Source organism: Amphiprion ocellaris, chromosome 9 (assembly GCF_022539595.1).
Source record: "Amphiprion ocellaris isolate individual 3 ecotype Okinawa chromosome 9, ASM2253959v1, whole genome shotgun sequence".
NCBI lineage: Eukaryota > Metazoa > Chordata > Actinopteri > Pomacentridae > Amphiprion > Amphiprion ocellaris.
The window spans coordinates 13,432,873-13,451,283 of NC_072774.1; the positions used below are offsets into that span (position 1 = coordinate 13,432,873).

Consider the following 18,411-nt stretch of genomic DNA (forward strand, 5'->3'; position numbering starts at 1 on the left):
GTCAAATTTTAAAAATTTAAGAATTGTAGCCACAGAGACCAACAGATGTGATGTTTCCATCACTAGTATAACCACAAACACTAGATGCTTGAGATAAATAGGGTTATTTTCCCCCTAGTTTTTAAAACTTCATTAAGAGCAACTGTTTGCACAGGCTGAGTAGCGCACTTCTACTACCAGTCGAGAGCCCCTTTAAACTGTATCTTGACAGGTACTCCAACTGCTCATTTCTGTCATTTACTGATAAGCATCTAATGGTCTTCCTTAGTGGTACTCAAAGCACTTTACAATGTGTTTCTCATTCACACACTCACTCACACGTCAGTGGTGACAGAGCTGCCATGTAAGGTGCTTGCCTATGTTTGGGTTCAGTGTCTTACCCAAGGACATTTCGACATGCTTCGAACTGCCAACCTTGTGATTAGTGGACAACCAGCACTGCCACCTGAGCCACCAGTGCCCATCTTGAATTTACAGTCCCATTTGTGTTTTTAATGTAAAGCCTCCCTTCAAAGTACCACAATATTTTATTTATTGTGAGTCAGTCCTACATACATACACTGTTGATTGTCAGACAAATTAAAATTTGGTAGCATGAGAGCATAATGACCAGTTGACCTTGAAAGCACAGTCCTAGGTAAATATATGTAAAAGTTCATTAAAAACCTTTAAGGATGCATTAGAAATACATTAATTAGAAACATGACACATTGGATTATGCTATCAGTGCTTTTAGTTTTCACATTGCTTGAATTTTAATAAATCATTTGTAAAAACCTTTTAAAAAAATGTCAATTCAACGATCATTTGCTTAAGTAATGATACTGTTGGCTGCACACACTATATATGGGAAATAGTAAAAAATATGAAAAAATGGCATATTCAAAATTCTTTTTATTTTGATACATGAAAAAAAGCAGCTGAGAAAATGATCTCATTTGGTCATATCACATTCATTCAGCAGTTGAGGTTTGTCACAGGAAGACAATGAATAAAGTTTGAGATGAGCCTGTTTTTCTCAGTGTCAGAGGACAACTGGAAAACAAATCAGTGCTTACCTTATGAGCAACTTCTATGACTGTGCACTTAAAAGTAATTATTTATTTCAACAATCTTTTATTGAATACCTTGGCATTCATGCGTGGTGTTTGCTCAGCCAAACTGTGATGTACTTCGCTTCCGACATACAGTATGTAACATAATACGTCGTATCACTGTTCTGTACACAAGTCAATGCACAGCAAGTGGAAAGCAGCCAGAAGCAACACAGGGTACACACAAACATGGCAGCTACGTGCATTTACCACTTGGAGTGTAAAAGCCTTTCCTTGTACTTGGTCCAAAAGAGCTTTTACTCACCCGCTCGTTCTCGTATTAACCTCCCTGCCTCTCTGGCCTCACTTTCTCTCTGTCCATTGCGTGGCATTAATATGAAACTGATTGATTATTGTTTAAGGCTCTGACAGAAGTGCTGCCTCTCTTAGACTCCTTCTTTCCACCTGTGTTGTGTCCTCCCTGCTCAAATATTCTGCATATACAGCATATTACATATAGACTGAACTGAAATACAGTTTTGATGCTTGTAAAAATGTCTTTAAGAATTTTTAACACGAATAAAAGAAGGGGAATTTCTCTCTAACTTTCTCCACTTTCTGGACACGACACCAGCAAGAAAGATATAACTAAACAGAAGAGTGAAATATTATTTTAAGTACCTTATTCAATAATATGTGGCATTGAACTGATATTTTCCTCCAAATATTTGACAAAAATATACAATTTCTTTTAAAATGAGGAAGAACAGAAAGCCAGACTTTGGAAAGGAAAGGAAAATGAAAAGAAAATAAAGTCCTTGCATTGGTTGCTTGTCAAGTTTCCATATTGACTTTGAAATTGTGTAACTTCTTTCAAAAGCACGTCACGCTAGTGTCTGCTGTTCCAAAGTGCAGAATTAAAATCTTTTGGCATTTAAGTTGGAACATTCTGCCTGAGGATCTGAGAGCAGGTAAAAGTACTGAAATCTTTTAATGACCTTTGAAAATATATCTATTTCTGTTTCTATTCCATTTGTCTGTTTAGCCTATTTGATTAAGTTGTCATTCAATTTAATGCTTTTTATCTATTTTCATAATATTATTCTCATGTTTATTCTTTTTAATCTCTTATCTATTCCTTTTTTCTCTAGTTTTATTTCACTATCTACTTATCCTGTCTTATTACTGGCTTTATCAATCATCTGTGAAGCACTTTAAGCCCACCAAACTGCATGAAAGGAGCTGTAGAAATGAAGTTTGATCATTGGTCATTTAATGCAAAAGGATAATATGTGTGAGATTAAATCAAAAGGAAAAGACGGAACATGTCACTCATTGCAACAGTGTGACTCATTAGCGGGTTTTTGGACAACAGTAGAGCTTTATACCATAAAAGAATTCAATATAAATGGAGACTTTTCTCAGAGTTTGTTGATAGTAGGGGAATCGCCAAGTTTATCCGTTGATCTCCATGTTAAACGTTGATTTATTGAGACTGCTCTTCATGCTGCTCTTTGGATTATGCCTCTTGGTGTTTGCCAGAGAGACACAGAGAGGACACATGGTGGAGATATGGCTGCTAGTATGATCAAGTCTATAGAACAGGTTGCAACAATGTGTGTGTCTGTTCCCTGCGAGTGGAGTCCTGACCAGTGTATTTATCTTCGGCGTGACGGGGGAGATTGATTCAAAAGCCAAGTGTCGCAATTAACCCCTTCAATGACCATCAATCAGCATAATGCATGAAAACAGTAATCGAATTAAATACCCTGAGAGAAATGAAACCAATGCTATCTGCCAAATGTCCACTATTTTCAAATGATGCGAGGATGAAGCTTGCCGTATGGCTCATAGGAAATTAGATTCTCCTTAAATGAATTGTGGGGATTGCAGTAAGAAGGAGCTTAGAGAGAAGAAAATTATGATGCTGAGCATAGTTTTTAGGGAAATACATGTTTTCACTAATATATTGTATAACTACAACATAACAGGTTGGAAGAATATCAGCTGTAACATGTTATGCAATGTGGACTGTTTAGATTAATTGGGATTCATCATTGTAAGAATAGTTCAGCTGATGAATGAAATTCTTCATATTATTATTTTGTTTAGAGCAGAGAAATTCCAGTGGATTTTGGATTCTAATTTTCAACTTTATGAAATTTACATGGAACTGTGGAAGAAGCTATGAGTGGGCAGTAAACGTAAATTGCTTAATTGGTTATTGTTATCAGGACTTATAATGCATCCCATTATATGAGAGGGTAATTTTTTTCCTTCCTGTACTCAGCTTTCATTTGGATGTAAGATAGGCTGCATTACTGTAGGTAAACCGGAGGGGAATGAGATGAATAGTGCAAACTCAAGTAAAGGATGTTCAACTAAGGCTGAGCAATACAGCTGAAACCAATAAAACATTTCATTAAAGTTGATATTGACCTTTTTTAATGACTTAATTTTAATAAAGACCAGAAGAAAAAAAGGTTTAATTTGAATCAACCACTTCAGTTGAACCCTCTAAACCCTAAAACCTGTTGGTGGATTTTTTTCACCATTTATAGAAACTGTAAAAGCACAAAGAAATAACGAAAATTGCGATGATCCTTGAACTGCCCATCTGTGACATGCTGTACCAACCAAATCTAAGCTTTAATTTGTAGTATTTTATCAATATCACTTCTCATGCTAACTTCAATGTCAACTCAACCATGAAGCCAATTAGTGACTCAGCTGCTACCAACAGACAAGTGACAAAAATTCAGGGACTTTTTGGCTGAACTGCAGGCTGTGTTTACAAAGAGTGGATAGGAGACATGTTTGAAAACAAATTAGCCATGTAGGTTTTAACATAAATATACCATGGAGAGTTGCCATTATTACCCAGTGTTGGTAGCACTTGTAGACATGGAATTAAAAGAATAAACTTGGAGGTAAACTGACTTACATCAGTCAAATGCAATGAATAAACAAACGTTAAAGAAAATAAACTCTGGTACCTGGAGGTGCACTGAGGGTGACTAGGGGAACCTGCACCAGATTAAACCCACCAGCAAGGTATGACGCACAAGTCATGGAGAGAGCACACTTGTAGTTTGTTCATGCAACTGAACTTTGTGCTTTCATTATGTGCTTTCATGGTGGTGTGTATTTAATGCATTTGGTTGAAACTGTTGAACATTTTCCTTATTCCTATTGATGTCCATCACTGCCACGTGTCGCTATTGTTCAATCACCCTGGCCTATGCTCAGTCGAACAATTCAGTTGAGTATAGGCAATCAACAACTGAACAGAAGTTATGTTGACGATCTTCATGTCCTGTGTTTCTGTTTTAGAATGGTGCAGGGTTCCCAGGTGATCCATGACAACTCCCTCATGTGCTAAAATCTAGACAGTTCTAACCCTTTTTACTCTCCCATTGTGGACATCCTACAGTAAGGTGGGTCTTGTTGTCCAGCAAAAGTTATGTACAAGCTCAGTTCTAGTAAATTCTTAGGTCATGATCTCACTCTACAGATCACTCCCAGTAATGAACCAGTGTTTTGCTGTTTTTTTCTGGTCAAACACCCTGCTCTGAACGAACTTGAGCCATCTGTGTCCGATCAACTTCCTTGGTTTCCTTCATCATTTCCACTTGCTCATTCTACTATCACACAAAAAGGTACATCAGGTCAAAAGACAAACAAACTTTACATTTAATTTCTGCTGAATCAAACTTATAATTGGTTAATTCTTGCTTTTCAAATATGTCCTAAACTTTACTTGTTTTCTTCTTTTGACAAAACAATCATTAATAGTCATTCTTCAATTCTGACTTATCGCCAATTTATTGTTAGCTTTTCCACATGTCTCTGAGGGTTTTTGTAGTTGTCATTAGTCAATTGATGCCCATTTGGTGAACTTCAGAAGTGCACAAAATGGTGCTTTTCAATGCAGGTTAATCTGTCAGTAGTTTTCTCAGTTAATTGACTAGTTGTTTGGCCTATAAAATGTCATAAATTACAGAACAATGTCAATCTGTGCTGTTAAGGCGACATCCTCGTGTGTCTGGTTTGTCCACAATCCAAGATTTTCTGTCGAGTAAAGAAAGTACTGACTTTGATTTCATATTTACATATAAAGTAAATAATTACTCAGTCCAATAATGGAATACTTAACCATACTTAATATCTGACAACTGAGTAATCTTTGCAGCTGAAGTGCATTATATGTTTGTACTGTATTCCACCATAATATGTTCCAGTGTTTTCTCTTTTGGTTTTAGCCAGACAGAATGACAAACTTAGTTTTTTTTTTCATTATATCAAACTAAACTCTATAAATTAAGGCACTCCTCTTCTTGCTGTCAGTAGGTTGCCATCCTATTCTCTAGTGGGAATGCGTATGCTTACCCCCATTCTTGCATGTATTAAAGTATTTGCAAATCTCCTGTCTTGAATTTGAGTCTGAAGCTGTACATGGAGGCGGAAACCATGAACTGGCCTTTACTTTTAGCCTTTCTATTTAACCTTCATCTCTTCTTGGTTTCAAATCTTCTTTTATTGATTCCCTGTTGCTCTTTACTTCCTACCCTGATTCTTTGTTCTTTTACTGGCTTTTAAGACGTACTGAATTTATCACTGATGCCTGTTTTCATGATAATCTATCCAGTTAATGTTGAGATATCCTACTTTAAAATCTTGAGTTATCCTCTGGGCACCAATTTTGCAAATTTAAGGACAATCATTAAGTAATTATTTCTGTTTTCCTAAAGCTACACATTTTGTGTTGCTAAGATTAAATAAAGAACGCAGACTTGTTGAGATTTTTGCCAGTATTTACATTTCACAGCATATACTCAATGTACATAAACTATCTCTTGTTGACGTTCTGAATCATGCAAATATGAGAAAGTGTGCAACCCTGTGATTGTGCTGGAGGAGCCCATTCACATACTTTGTCCTCGTAAATTTAAAATGAAATCACTTCCCATGCAGTGAACTGCCAAATAAAGCCTGGAAAGAGAACATAAATATGTTCTGATAAATAATGCACACATAATGTACTTTACAAGCTGCTTACATGATCCAATTTGCATATGTTTGTTTTCTGTGATATGTTGCATGCTCCCAGGAAATGCTTCCCAATCAGTTTCTCATCTTGTAGCTGCCATGCCTGAGCTTTCAGACGCATTCCCTGTGAATAAGCACCTTGTCCCTCCCGCACTATTTGCTGAGCTAAGACCAAGAAAAGGGGGCCGTAAGAGGAAGAGTAATTAAGCCACCAGATAATCCTGATGACAGCAGCAAAAACGGCTATTCAGCTTATGGCCAGTAATTGTGGTCGGGACACTATGACCTTACTCATGTGCAGAGTGACTAAGAGGAATGGGGGTGGGGCACAGTACATGTCCCATGGGTGAAAGCCGGCTCCACTCCTATATAGAACATATATGTGATGGGCAGCGGCGGCTCTCTGCAGCAGGTTAATGTTAGCAGTTATAGGATTAGCAGCACTGTCACTCATGGTATGTAGAGCTTACGTGCTGTTTCATTTTGCTAATAAACTCACTTGTCGAAGATGATTCAGAAATTTCAGTTCGTGCTGAAACAATAATTGCAAACCTGCAGAAGTTTAGTTTTCTCACTTGACGATTTCATACTTTTCACTATATTCTGTTACTGTAAATTGTGTTGTTTTTGTATTTGGGAGGGAAAGTTTGGATAGTTTGTCAGACAAAACTAGCTATTTTCATGGACAATGAACCAAAGTGAATGCAGAAGAGTTTCCAATATCTATTTAAAGCCAGAATGTAGGACTTCTACCTAAAAATGTATCTCCATTGCATTCAAGCTCTTGCCAGAGATGGTGATTAAGTCTATCAGTTCCACGTGCATCTTTGTGTATTTCAGAGTTTACCAGAATTTTAAATCTGCTGTCTTTCAACTTTCCTGCACCAGTTTGCAAAAGCTTAGCAGAGCTGAAGACTAAAGCAAACATCGCGATAGAGGTGGAGTGGATTACAGCCAACTGGAATGTGAAGAAAAACACCAAGGAAAGTTTTTGATGCCCCAGATAAAGCTGGAGGTAGGTGTAATAAGCCCGCAGTAACAGTGTTTGTATAATTATTGTCATTGCCAGAAGGGGGAGACAAAAGCACTCCACTACAGGTTTACAGAGAAGTTACATGTTCTTGAAGGTTATAATCACTGGTCCTCACAGCTTAAAAAAATTGTGCCTGAACCCAAACAGAGCTGGAAATTCAACATCCAGAACCGAGTTGTTACCATTTATTATTTGAAAGCTGGGACTCGAAAAAAAATGAGAAATGTCACACCAGAACCCAGCTAGGTACCCATTTAACTAAGTTGTATTCTCACTTATGTACTTTTATCCTGAAAGGTAACGTATGAGGGAACTACGTCCAGTTTGAAAGTCAGCATGCAACAGGACTTTTCCATTATTCTCAGACTTATGTTTTGTTGTCATTCACTGTTTTCTTTCATTTTCATTTGCTGTTTGCTTAGGTTTAGAAACCAAAACTATGTGATTAGGTTCAGGAAAATATCACGCTTTGGTTTACACTTTCACAATGGTACCTTCTTGTTTGAATCACGGTTTAGTTTACATGGTTTAGTTTCCACAACATGTTCGAAGCATCCGCTCATCACCTCCGAACCCGATCTAATATATTGCTGTTGGGCTTGAAAAGGAGCTACAGTGAAACAATACAATATTTCAAAGATAAGATGATTTAAAATGATACGTCAGAAACAGAGAATGTGTTTCCCTTAAAACATCTTGTAGAATGTAGTATTATTTTCAAAGAATGTAATTTCTGTAATACCAGACTGGGCCACAAGCCACAGACCCAAGCAGCCCCAGTTACACAGCTTACTGCCATTAACAAATAAATATTAATATACTGTCTTAATGAAACTTTGCGTCTTACCTGATATAACATTATCCATCATCTTTCCTTTGCCTGGCTGTGATGCAACTAATGCATCCCCTTTTGCAAGAAAGATGGTAAAACACAGCCATTTTTTCTGTTACTCTTCTCTTACTGATTGAAACCTCATGGCTGATCCTCTTGCTATTTCAGCTTAAAAGTCCACTTGCTGTCACCGTGAAGGATGATAAATGCAACTTGTGTGGAATCAACTTTGCATACCTTATTTCCAGGCCTGCATTTTCTCGTCTTCATGTTACAACTGTGCAACACACACGCATACACTTCTCGAATCCACTCGGGCATTGTACGTAATGTTAAACCAACCTGGTGAGAACAGGACACAACCTGGCTGAATGGAATATGGATCCAAACCCATATGGATCTCAGGACTAAGGGTTCAGGTAGAGATGTCAAGACCTTTAGCTGTCAAATTTAGGAGGAAAGTTGAATTGTTACTAGTTTTGATTGATTGGGTACTTGTCTGTCAAGCCGGAATATGCACAGGATACAAATTATGCGCTAAACACTGTAAATGTTCCAGCGCTGGAAAAACAGCAAACTCTGAGACCCACAGGCGTTTGCTTTCATTTCCTATCATTAAATCCTGTTGGGAGATCACACTGTTGAGAAACAGCTTATTGCAATAGCATGTGCTCCCCCTCCTTACATTTGCACAGCCATTAAATTCATTGCTGACCTCCTAAGTGTCAACAATCATGAACCTTCCAACAATCAATTTTCCCGGGACGCACAGATACAGTACGGTGTTGTTACAGCAGTGTGGGAGCGCTGCTGCCTGCATCCAACCACCCAGGAGTCCTGACTTCTTGGCTCAGCTTGCACCTCGAGCTGCTGGCGGGACAGCAGACCTCTCACCCGCGGGGAGGAGGGAGGGCAGATGAGATCTCCATCACCATATCCCATCTTCTCTGCTCATCATCACACACCCTTCACCTCCTGCCCACCCCTCTTCCCCCCCTCTTAGCTTTCTGAGGTGTCTGGTGACTCTGGCCCATGTTGCGATGCTCCTCCCTTTGTTGTGGAGGAGAGGAAGAGAGAGGGAGGAAGAGAGAGGCTGCAGCCCACCACTACCATGTCCCCAGGGGCCCCTTGCCTGCTTGCCTGCCTGCCCCTCCTGCTGCTCAGTACAGCTTTAGCTCAGCACCAGACCCCGACCAGCTGGGATCTCAAGTCCGCCAGAGAGCCAAAAGAAGAGTCTGTGAAGCCTCCTCACCACTCTTTGTTCACTCTTCTTTAGGTGAACCACAAACTCCAGCTACAGCCGCAAAACCTCCCCAGTGGTGCTGAGACAAAATCTACTTTTGGAGATGGCCGTGGCACCGCGGGCCCTGGTGCTTCTCCTGCCCCTGGAGCTCGCCCTGCTGAGCCTGGCTCCGGCATCCACCCTGGGAGGATGTCCGTCGGCTTGCCGGTGCTCTTTCACCATGCTGCAGTGCCTGGAGCCCAATGGTATAACCAGCATCCCGCTGCTGGTACAGCAAGAGAGCGAGAACGTAACAGAGATGTGAGTATGATGTGTCACCTGCTCTGCATGTACCTCTGAATGAGCATGACTGCGCTCTTCTACTTGATGTTTGTGGTTTGCCAAGTGTGATTTTATCTTTTTGTATTTGCACTCGAAGGGTGCAAAATTTGCTCACAATGGCAGAAAAATTTGTAACAACTTTTATATCTGATGTGGACTAATTTAGGGTTTTATACAGTTTAGGAGAGTATGTTTACTCAGTTAGTCGTTGGTAAGGTTGTCTAGATGAACGATAGATAAGCACCCAATAGACAAAGTTGGAGCAGGTAGATCAACTGCATATTCCAAAGTTACACAACTACAAAGTTTCTTTATACAGCTTTGGCTAAGAATAACCAGCTCCTCTCCATGCTAGGTTCCCAGTTTTTCTCTTAAGCTGTAGTGCAGATATGATTCTATTTATTTTTCCGAATTCGAGACAGTCAGATTCAACTTGTAGTGAACTCTGGTCTGTCTTATGTGGAGAGCATATTGGTCTGTCATAAGCAGTGTTGTCCAGTAGTGTGGTACAAAAGATAATGTTTGTGTCTTGCCACTGAGTGAAATCTAAATTGTCTACAAAGCTTCCAAGTTTTAGTTCTCTTTACTTTACAGTCAGACTCTGCTCAGTTTAATATCATAAACCATTTGTCTTCAGTATTAGCCAAATCAAGGTGCTTCTTCATGTAAAGTATATCTACCGCTACCTGTGATGCAGGGTAGTTTACATACTTGGACTGTTGGGAATAGATTTGGTGTGACCGGAACAAATATCTTCAACTGATGTGTCAAAGTGAGGCCTTAAAGTAATCAAAGCATCTGAGGAGTCCAGATTTGGTGTTTAAAGTTTGTTTTTAATTGTGGAGGTTGTTCTTTTGTGTAATCTTTCCATCATTTACAAAGAGTTTAACACTTAAAAACACTCAATCGGGACTTAATCAGCTTTGAATCCTTTCTTTTTTAAATCCAAAGATACAAAGTTATCATGAAAGTGCAGCTGCTTAAACTCTATAACTTTAAACATCTGGCAGGTAAAACCACTTTTGGGGCAGATTTCAAAAAAAAAAATGTTTTTGTTGCATGTCGAAGATAGATAGTTCATTTAGGAGACTAATAAGATTAAGAAATCATTAAAACCCACATTTTGTAATCTGCAACATGGAGGGAGAGAGTATTTTTCAATTATTGCGGCTCAAATGTAAATTCCACTCTTGATGAATGATCTGCACCACTAAGGTTGGTCTGACCTAATTTATGTTCCTTCACTGTGCTTCAATTGCTGCTCAGTACATCAAATAGAAGATGGCTGATGATCACTTGCTTCTGTGGTTTGGAGGTTACTTTAGTTTAATGTAAGTAGTTCTTTACAACATGCCGCTCTTTTTTCATCATTAAATATAACTGATGGGCTGGCTGTTCTCTCAGGAATCCGTTTGAATTCCACTCGCATATAGCCTGGATGTGCGACTTCTCAGTCAGCTACAGCAGATGACTGTTATTTAGCATTGGCTGTTTAAAACTTTGCTTGGAAAAAGAAGTTGAAAATGACCACCTGTGACTTAAAGAACGCTGCTGTATTATTATGCAACCCACTATCAGCTCCAACATGGAAAACTAAATGTCACTCTCTGCACCGCCACGCTGTTCTCTCTTTGTTCCTGTTCCCAGATCTGAGCAATTAGCACTTGCTAAGAAGGAACTACATTTGTGAAATGCTATTTCGGTGGAGCAAGTCAATTTACTGCCACTTTGTACCTCTATTCACCTATACCCCTCCCTGCTCCTCCTTCTCTTCCTCACTCCCTCTCTCTGTTTTTTCCTCTCGCTCCTACCTCAGAGGTATGTCCTTGTATCTGCAGCTAAACGTGTTTCATGAAGCTCAGGGTGAGGCTTGACATTCTCTCTGAAACATCCAATCAATAAGCAAGCAGGCTTCTGTTTACCGTGGTGCTCAACATGCCAGCAAACAACAACACTTGGCTGTATTGGCGGTGCAGGCAAATACAGCCGATACGTGGAACAAACAAGGGGCCATTAACTGTGGAACAGGGGCCGAAATTCATCATAAGCTGAGTTATAAATTCAATTTTGTGAATTGCCAGTCAATGCCCCCACTTGGGAACAATAGATGATATACAACCCACTTGGCTCAATCCAATAAGTAAGGGCGATGGGTGATCCTGGGCCCACCTGCCCCGTAATCACATTATTGCTGCGTGGGTCAATCAGACAGGAATAAAAAGGTTTGTGTGCTGCAGCTGACAAACTGCGAGCTGGAAAGTTGAAACAATGCCACATGCTGAAAGTGGCTGTCATCAAGTAGAAATTACTGCAGGTACATTTTTGGCAGCGGTTCTACACAATATAGAAAAAAATCTACATTCAAATAATATATCATTCTTTCTACATTTCAGGGAAATGTGTCTCCTTTTACTCTGCTACATTTATTACACAAGTAAAGTAACTTCTTGCTTTGCAGAATACAGTAACTAAACATATGATGAGTTAATAAAATATGTTGCCACAGATTATACTACAAAACAATGTACAAGCAGTTAAATCAACCACCTGCGACAAAAAAACATATCGTGCTTATAGTTGTGGAATGGCATTCATCTCAAGTTTCAAATTCATCAACTGGGATACTTAGTCACCTATCTTTATTTTATTATCAGTAAGTGATAAAACTATACTATACAATTCTCCCAAACCATAAATTGTAAGAGCTGGACTGTAACCCTAATGTGTCACATCTTCAATATGTGGTTTGGAGCTATTTTTTTCATCTCAGTGAGACAAAGGTTAAAACTTTTTTTTAAGTATCCTTAGGTAGAGTTATTAGGTATTTCAAAGTTAAGTTCACTAGCAGTGTATGGGAGTAGTTTCAGCAAACGACCCCCTTTATTTTACATGTATCTAAATTGTGATTTGTGGTTGGAAGTACATGGTATTATCTTAACTTCTAATGTAAAGACCCACAACAGTTGAGTAAGAATACAAAAAATCTAATCTCAGGGGCTTGTGTTTAATCTAGTGCATACTTCTTGTAATGCCTGGTCTGAAGGAGGCGAACCTGTTAACCACTGAATTTAAACACATTCTATGTCTATTTTAACCAGTCACTCCATTAGAAAATGTGTTTCATTTATATTTGAGCTTGCAATATTTTTTACATGTAAGTTTAAATCTGGTAGTAAGACATGTTTGCACAAGATTCTAAGACAGCAACTACTTTTGAAGCTGGTCCTGGTCCAATATGTAACTTGTGATGGGAAATCTTGAACCCTCCAATGAACATAGACTCAACAGATAAAGCAGAAAGTTGTATTGTTCTGCATCTGATTTAACATTTCTGTTTAAAAAAAAAAGAAACGACACACAAATCATTATCCAGTTATTTTAAGACATGAACAAAATATTTGTTTTATAAATGAACTTATAACATTTTAAGCAAACCTCTACCATTCTCCCACATAGGAATCAGTTTACCAATCATGTTGAGAACTACTCATAGATATATTAAGGAGAACTGGATCACAGATGGCACCTGCTGTAATTACTGGCGGAGTTATAAGATAAGATAAGATAAGATAAAGTTCTTTATTTCTCCCCACTCCAGGGGAAATTTACATTGTTACAGCAGCTTTATTTACAATATATACAAGGGTGGCAAAATTTTTTAACAGAAAAAATAAAAATAAAAATAAAGTTTAAAAGTGCAGAGATGTGCAGTGCACATGACATGTGGTGCACATGTGGTGCACATTTGTCCGTCTGTTTGTCTGTTAGCAACATTACTCAAGAACAAACTAACGGATTTGGATGAAATTTTCAGGGAAGGTCAGAAATGACACAAGGACCAAGTGATTAGATTTTGACTTATAGACTAGATCCACGTATTTGTTAAAGATTTCTGTATCACTGTGAGATAGCGGCACGGCGACACTGAAACTGTGACTCCAATTGAACACTATGTCAGCTGCCTGCTGACGATTACATGATGGTGGAAGTTGTTGATGTGGAACAGGCATGGATGCTGCTTTGAGTGCTGCTGCAAAGAATTGTAGGATGGTATTATCTGCTTTGCTTTCATAAAGGATGAACCAGTATGTTAAAAGAGATAAGAAAGAACCCACTAAAGCGCCTTTTTTCAGCATTTAGAGAATTTGATCAGCTCTTATCATTTATCCTTTTTTGGTTCTAAAACCTTTAGTAAAATTCTTAAGCCAAAAAGACATTTAGTCCAGATCTCTTAATACATCTTTGTCCTCTGCTCATCTCTTAGCAGTATGATACACCTGAATCTCTGACTCAACCGTTGGCAGCTGAGTTGCATCATGCGCTTTTTTCACATGGAATGAAAATGTATATAAAAAAAGACAGGATCTGTAATTTTTCTCCATCCATTTTCATACTTCATCATTATAAAACATATGTTTTGACAACATTATAGAAGGAGAATGTTAAATAGGTAAAGCCTTAGTATTCTAAAATACCTTTACTATTTCGAAAGCATGGTTAGAAGACAGACATGTTACATTTTGAAAAGAATAACATGAAAAACCAATACATTCTGAAATATATGCATTTTTATTCACATATTTGGATGGTTTTTGAATTTTCTAATATTTAAATAGTGGAATATAGTTGGACATTTTGTATCTATTTCTGTTTTTTCTTCTTTTCCTCAAGGCCTGCAAATAATCTTATTTTTTATAATTTCATAATAATAATAATAATAATAATAATAATAATAATAATAATAATGTTTTTTTATTAGGGTTATTTGGTTCATTTTATATCTCTCCCCAAGGATGCCATGGTTTGTTGAAGAGAGGGCTGAAGACATTGATATGGATGAAGTCCTTCAATATTGGAATCTAGTGTTGTTATTGAAAAGCCCAATAAAGAGGCACCCTCCTAAGCAAAATTGGACAACATTCATATATAACGCAGGAGGGGGTGGACCGAGAGGTAGAGAAGGACAGAGAATGAGGTGGACGGTTTGCTCCTGGGAGATCCTTGGAAGGTCCAACCAAACCATCTATTCAAACATCTCATGAAAAGAGTGGACTGTCCTTGCTTTGAGTGCTACATTGATCTGCAGCTCACTAGTTATTCTGAGGTAGGCTGTGTCTGGAAAAGTGGAAAATGACTCATTGAGAAGAATTTCCCATCAGCCTCATCTGCCCAGCGCCTCTCAAGGCATTATTTTTTTCCACATAAGCGAGCAGATTAAATTCTGATTAAGCTCTGTGGTGTGTGGGTCCCTGCACGTCTCCACTGGGTTTGCTATCTGCTCCTAGTTCGCTCGGTGGATGTCGATGAGGTCAGATACGAGTCAGAGGGATTGAATTTGAATGCTAGCCTCCTTTTTCACATCAGCACTGTTTCAGTTACACGCATCACCCCATTTTTTCCTACTAGAAGGAGTCAGTTCAGTACGCTTTTTTGTTCTCATCTTGTTGTCTTGGATACAAAACAACCCTTTTTAAAATGCTGTATTAGTATATTTCTTTGTCATTTGTTCAGTGTTGAAAACCAGTAAATAGTAAACACTTTTGCACGTGCACAGTCAAGGAATCCATTTCTCTTTTGTGTGTTTTTCGTGGTTTTCCATCTCGCATGGACTTAATTGAGCATCTACACGACATAAGACTGAAGGTCACAATAAAATGCATGTATTTACCGTTCTGTACATAACTCTCCCTCTCTATCTCCCTATCTCCCTCTTTTTCCTGTTAACCAGTTACATTGAGAACCAAGCAGGCCTGGAGAACATAACAGAAGTTGACCTTGCTTACTACAGAGAGCTGAAGAACCTGTAAGTAATGCTTCTTTCACAACGTCATTCCACAGAAATGACCAACCTCTTTCCCCAGTGTTGTTGCAGCACTACACGACCGGGAAAAGTGGGTATACCTTGAACACGTTCCTGCCCAACAAAGGAGACACACCACGTGTTATAAACAGTAGCCATGTTTTCATAAAACTGTCAAGCAAATTTAATGCAAATTTTAAAAGATCTGAAAAAAATTTATGTGAATTTGGCTTGTTTCCATTAACTGCTTTGGAGCGAATAATCTAGTTGATGTACCATCATCAAAAGGTTGCAAATACAGTATGTTATGCTTGTTTGAAATACAGAGAGCAGAAAAAGAAGAAGCCAGAAATAAAACCATTTTCTGAAGACACAGAAGCCGAAGAAACAAACAAAACTTTGACCATCTACAAGAGAAAAATGGAAAGAATTCAGAAAACACTTGCCTGAAATTAACAGGATTTTTTTTTTTTTTTTTAGTTTGCGTTAGCATTTCTAATGCATTACTCACATAATAAGCATAAAAATACATTATGAAAAGCCAGTTTATGACAAGTAAGACTGTTGCATACTTTGCTCACCCCAAAATGGGCCTGTTGTTTATTTACATTGTCATTTAACTTGTGCTGCTTGACTTCAGGGAGTAAAGATCATTCTGGCATTCATATTTGCCACAGAAGAGGCAAAGATTTGTAGTCAGCGCTGGTCCACAGCCTGTAGAGACGGTATAGAACATGGCCCTGAAAGAAACTGCACAGGGTGGTCCTTTTGGTTGGAACATGCACAAAGGTTCTGGTTGCCCTAAAACAGCTTATCAAGGAGCATTTTCCAAATGTTACTGGTCCTACTCAGACCTAATCCATAAATATATGTTCAACATGAGGTAAACAGGGTGTTTAAGTCAGAGATTTGTTCATTTTTAAAGACCCCCTCTGATGGAAATCTGTTTTTTTACCATGCTGACATGACCATATGGTGTTTTTTAAATGCTGGAAAACTTTCGTTGATGATGTTTCTACTAAGCTACAGCGTCCTGTCTCAAAAACACTGATTCAGACAGCCAAAGTTTCATACTTAACAAGCCTGTCAGCATGCATAGATGAATTACTCTAATATTACAACTTTCCATTGTATAGCATAGAGTAGTTTAACAGGGTTTCAGCAGAGTTGTAGGTGAGCTGGCGTGCTCGAGAGAGGTGATTGGAGGGAAACATGGAGTTTGGATTCCATATTCACACATTATTGAAGTAAAGTAAAGCAAGCAAAGCTATAGAGTTGGCATGAAGGGAATAATATTATGTAAAAACACTTGTAAATATGTTAATTTTGGTAACCAGAGATGAGTTTTTAATGGTTTAATCAGAAGGAATTTAATACACATTCAAAATGACAGAGGTGATTTTCAAAGTAAAATATTAAAAAACTGAATTTGACAGTTCTCAATACATGTTTGTTCAAAGCTGGTAACAGTTTACTGAGAAGCCCAGGACATTTGCATAAATGATTCTTCTGCATGCCTAAACTTGATCAACAAAGGCAACGAGTACTAGCCAATTAGACAACTTAGACAAAAAACAATTGACTCGCAGCACACTACTTAATGATGTACATCAGAGGGGATAAATTTTTAAGTATTTCACTATGAAAGTTGTGTGTCAGGTACTTCACCTTGATGGACACAAACAATGTTTTCTCCAATGTTACTTGTGCTTTCTCGTCCTCTGCAGCACAGTCACGTCATGTAAGCTGAGGTTCATCTCTGCCAATGCCTTCCAGAACAACCTCAAGCTTCAGTATGTGTAAGTGTCCTTGTCAGTACAAAGGGATTGCCTTCCCCGTGTCGTGTTTTGACCTGTATGTGGGTCAGCCTATTTGTCGCTGTCAGTCAGAGCTCAGCCAACTCTTTAATATTGCATGCGTCACATGATGTCGGAACTGCATTTCTCAAAATCACAGCGGCTGGTTTTATCCTCCGATATGGTAAACTGATGAGCTCAATGAATATAAATAAACCACAAATTACTTAAGATGCATATTAGATGAGATTAGGTTGGATTCAACTTTGTTGTCACTGTACAATCAGTAAAATAATCTAATACAGTTAAGCATTCAATCAGAAATGCAAAACAAAGAAGTTACAGTGCTTTTTATATAGTATATAGTGTATTACAATATAAACAGAAGGAATAAAATTTTATTTTTTTTCATTGTTGAAAATATTGTTTGTTGTTTGTGTGGGTCCAAGTTTGTACAATTAGCATACTTAGTATAGTATTTGTTCCAGTTTCTCTAACATCAGCATTTGAGGACATCATCTTGAACTTTAAGAGACTAAACTATCTTTGATTGGCAGAAAATGAACTACTTTGCTAATTTCTAATTGCTTTCATGGAAAAAAATGCAAGATTCTTTCCTTTTTGCAACTGAAGTCTGTAACAGAATTTTAAAAATCTATACAGTAGTAACCACCAACTATTTTACCAGCGCTCTAGAAAAAAAATAATCAAGTATTTTTCTGGCTTGACGTTTCTGGACAGTTTTGCCTCACAGTCCACGTGAGCGGTAAATAAAACCATGAAATGTTTTTATTCATCAGCAGCTGACCCTTATCGCCACCATCTTGTCCTCATCATTTTACTGAGCGTGTGCAACATGTCCAATGTTGTTTATCTGAAAGACGGGTGGTTTTCGAGGACCAGAGTCGGGGGTGGGGGTGGTGGTGGTGGTGGTGAGGTAGGCAGGGGTGAGCTCAAGAAATTGGAGAAGACATCCACCAGTCACCTTTACTCGCTCACTTTGGCGGATTATCGACAACTGATGCATAATAAATACACTCCACTAAGGGTCCATTATCACTTAATCAATATTTCACCATGGAGGGAAAGGCTAAGCTGGGGCTGGGCAGAGTGTAGGGGCTTCTGTGTGACAGATGTATTTCTGAGATTAAGAGGGACTGAATATAACCAAACTAGGCGATGAGCAGCAAAGCTACACCAGCTTCTTTCTGTCCTTCTGCCCTCGTCTTCATAGACAGCCCTCCTCAGCTGTATTCTGTACAAATGTTTGTTAAAACACATACCATCGATGGCTAAAGGAGAA

At 38.4% G+C, this 18,411-nt stretch overlaps 1 protein-coding gene across 6 annotated transcripts in view; it reads left to right on the forward strand.

Moving 5' to 3' along the window:
- Positions 1–4,379: 4,379 nt before the first annotated feature.
- ntrk1 (neurotrophic tyrosine kinase, receptor, type 1) overlaps positions 4,380–18,411 on the forward strand; it is a 54,789-nt gene continuing 40,757 nt past the window's right edge. For 5 of the 6 annotated variants that reach the window (XM_055013605.1, XM_055013604.1, XM_055013607.1 and 2 more), the window contains exons 1-3: positions 9,015–9,491; positions 15,241–15,315; positions 17,040–17,111. In XM_055013605.1, the coding sequence (XP_054869580.1) occupies positions 9,295–9,491; positions 15,241–15,315; positions 17,040–17,111 (344 nt within the window). In that variant the 5' untranslated portion in view covers positions 9,015–9,294. Of the gene's footprint in view, positions 4,472–6,971; positions 7,099–9,014; positions 9,492–15,240; positions 15,316–17,039; positions 17,112–18,411 lie in introns of those variants that run through there. The other variant, XM_023286220.3, reaches the window with a different exon arrangement.